Raw genomic sequence first — 3138 nt, forward strand, 5'->3', positions numbered from 1 at the left:
TTAGTTACTTATTTACTTAGCTGAACGGTTGTTCCATAAGCCGAGCTTAAAAAAGATTTACAAGCGCGTCGGTCTTGTGCACATCTCCTCCAATTTGAAAGATCACGTTCCAAGATGTTGTTTTCTACTTGGTCTTTCCATCTGATTCGTGGCCTTCCCCTTCTACGGGAACCATCAGTAGGCTCGCTTAGACCATAGTAGCATATGTTGGCCATCACAATCCTTCTCCGAATTTCATAACTGATGTCATTCGTTATATCGACGCGGCGTTATAGCCGACGAATAGGTGGTATGTGTCGATGTGTTTTTCGTGGGTCTTTCGCAGGATTTGACACAGAGTGAACATCTGGTCAATGGTGAATTTGCCAGGTCTGATGCCGCATTGGTATAGTACAATAATGCCATTGACACAGCACACTGGATATCACTTTATATACGATGGAAAGGAGACTTATTCCTCTATAGTTGGCACATATCGTCTTGTCTCCTTTATTGTGCACGGGACACAGGATGCTGAGGTTCCAATCATTGGGCATGCATTGTTCTAGCCAAATTGTACTAATCAGCTGGTGCATGCTCCTTACCAGCTTCTGACCACCAGTCTTGAATAGTTCGCCTTGTAACCCATCGGTACCTGCTGCTTTATTATTCTTCAGCCGATTGATTGCTATTCTGACTTCATCTTGGCTAGGTGGTATACACTCTATGCCGTCATCTATTATTGGTTCTGTGGTATTCTCTTCACCGCATTTCTCAAAATGCTCCTTCCAGATCTTCAGCACGCTGTCTGTATCTGTCACCAGGCTGTATCTGACACCAAAACCTTCGGTTTGGTGTTTTACTCGTTGTTAAAATTTCCGGACTTCATTCTGACTCCTGTACATCTCGATTTGCTCACGCTCACGTTGTTCTTGTTATGAAAACACGTTTCTCCTCTCTCCTTTTCTTCCGATAATTCTCCATCACATTACGTGTTGCTACTGTCTGCAAATCGGGTTGCCCTAAACGCTGCGTTTTGTCTTTGGTCTGCTCATCTTTGTCTTCGGTCGGATCATGGGCGCAAATAAGACTGATGTGGAAGAACTTCGCTTTTATGCGGATTATAGCAATTCACCCATTTACTGGAGTAAATCTGGAGACGAGGTCTTTTACTCTGCTGTTGAACATAAATCCGCAGCAAAATTAATGTCTCGGTTTATGGTAGCTATAATACAGTGCGTAATCGTCTGATTTACTTACGCCTGTCCCTTTTCTATCGCATTTCCTGTAAGACAATAATATCGGCTTTGTACTTCTTGAGTATATCCGTCAAAGCGAACACTGCGCCTGTTCTGTACAACGTGCGCACATTCCAAGTGCAGATTCGCAGATCGTGGTCCTTTATACGTTTGCGGGGGTCGTCAACATTAGGGGGGTTTGGTTTTCTTTTTCTTAGCTTTTTCATAGTAGGTTGGGTTTTCCGAGAGTGGGCAACTAACCCGACGCCTCAACCCATTTTTTATTGTTCTTATGGGTGAACTCGCGGCATATATTAGCTCACTATTTCATCGGGTGATGAGAATAGCTACCCCAGGTGAAACCGCGGGGAGGTCAATGTCCACAATTGAGATGAAAGAGGGACCAAGATATGCCTGGACTTCGCCATGTTAGAGCCAATTAGAACCGTTGCTTGGTAACTATCATCCCCTAAGCCAACCTGTCAAAAAATTATTCTTTAAAAAAATCCACTCCTATATAATTTTGGAAAAATATTCTTTAGAAATTTCATGCCTATGTAATTGTCTCAACAAATATTCTTTGAAAATCCCTCATAATATTGGTATATGAAACTCCCTTCAATTTAACCTTGAACTTTAATTTTCTATGAAATCAATATTTAAGATATCAATCTTATCATACCATCGATGAGATAAAAATCATTTATTCCACAATCCAAATCGAGTATATAAATTCATGCCATTTCTTGATTTAAAATCAATCAAGTTCAAGAAGCTTCACAAGACACTCATCTAAACAATCCAACCAACAGCAGCAGCAGACCAGTCCGGCAGAACAATTGTCCTCAACTCACTATCATCATCACCATGCAATACTTAAGTAAGTTGTCCAATTTTATTGTTGTCAATGTACTACAACAACAGCAGAAAAAAACAACAACTAAGGCAATTTTCTTTTATTTCATTTCCACACACACATTCACAGATATTTTACTGCTATTACTGATCGGCGTGTGGGCCAGTCTCAGTTCGTGCGACAATGCCAATATTGAAAGTACCAGTTTTAATGGTCGTCCCGGCTGCAAGACCCAGGGGGAAGTGGGTAATGTTTATGCGAATTTCTTCGATTCGACACGTTATTGGCGTTGTCTGGCAATTGGTGTCGATGCCATTTCTATTCGTTGTCCTAATGGTTATGGTTTCCAACCGAAATTGAAAACTTGTGTCTCCTTTGCATCCTGGCAATGGGAAACTGCCCAAATGCCACCAAGTTGTCCTGATTTTGAAGTGGAATGTATACCGAATTTGCAAGTTTAGATTTGGTGGAAAATGAAAGGAAAATTAAAAAGAAAAATGAAGTATATATGTATGTGTGTGAGTGGAATTTTATTACCACTTCTTTGAGAAAATAAATTTAAAATAAAGAAACAAATAAAAAAAATATTTAATGAATATTTTTCCCAGAATTAGGTAGACGTGGATTTTTTAAAGAATCATTTTGAGGACCATTATAAAGGCGTGGATTTTTTAAAGAATATTTTTGAGGACCATTATAAAGGTGTGGATTTTTTAAAGAATCATTTTGAGGACCATTATAAAGGCGTGGATTTTTTAAAGAATCATTTTGAGGACCATTATAAAGGCGTGGATTTTTTAAAGAATCATTTTGAGGACCATTATAAAGGCGTGGATTTTTTAAAGAATATTTTTGAGGACCATTATAAAGGCGTGGATTTTTTAAAGAATATTTTTGAGGACCATTATAAAGGCGTGGATTTTTTAAAGAATATTTTTGAGGACCATTATAAAGGCGTGGATTTTTTAAAGAATATTTTTGAGGACCATTATAAAGGCGTGGATTTTTTAAAGAATATTTTTGAGGACCATTATAAAGGCGTGGATTTTTTAAAGAATATTTTTG

The 3138-nt window shown here is 38.6% G+C and overlaps 1 protein-coding gene across 1 annotated transcript; it reads left to right on the plus strand.

Moving 5' to 3' along the window:
* Positions 1 to 2084: 2084 nt before the first annotated feature.
* Positions 2085 to 2534, plus strand: LOC133335540 (uncharacterized). The gene is made up of 2 exons (XM_061543852.1): positions 2085 to 2097; positions 2203 to 2534. Exons 1-2 carry the CDS (start codon positions 2085 to 2087, stop codon positions 2532 to 2534), a joined length of 345 nt encoding a protein of 114 aa, XP_061399836.1.
* The last annotated feature ends 604 nt before the right edge of the window (positions 2535 to 3138 follow it).

This window comes from Musca vetustissima, unplaced genomic scaffold (genome assembly GCF_032173495.1).
Source record: "Musca vetustissima isolate MV318-11 ecotype Yass unplaced genomic scaffold, APGP_CSIRO_Mvet_v1 utg309269, whole genome shotgun sequence".
Classification (NCBI taxonomy): domain Eukaryota; kingdom Metazoa; phylum Arthropoda; class Insecta; order Diptera; family Muscidae; genus Musca; species Musca vetustissima.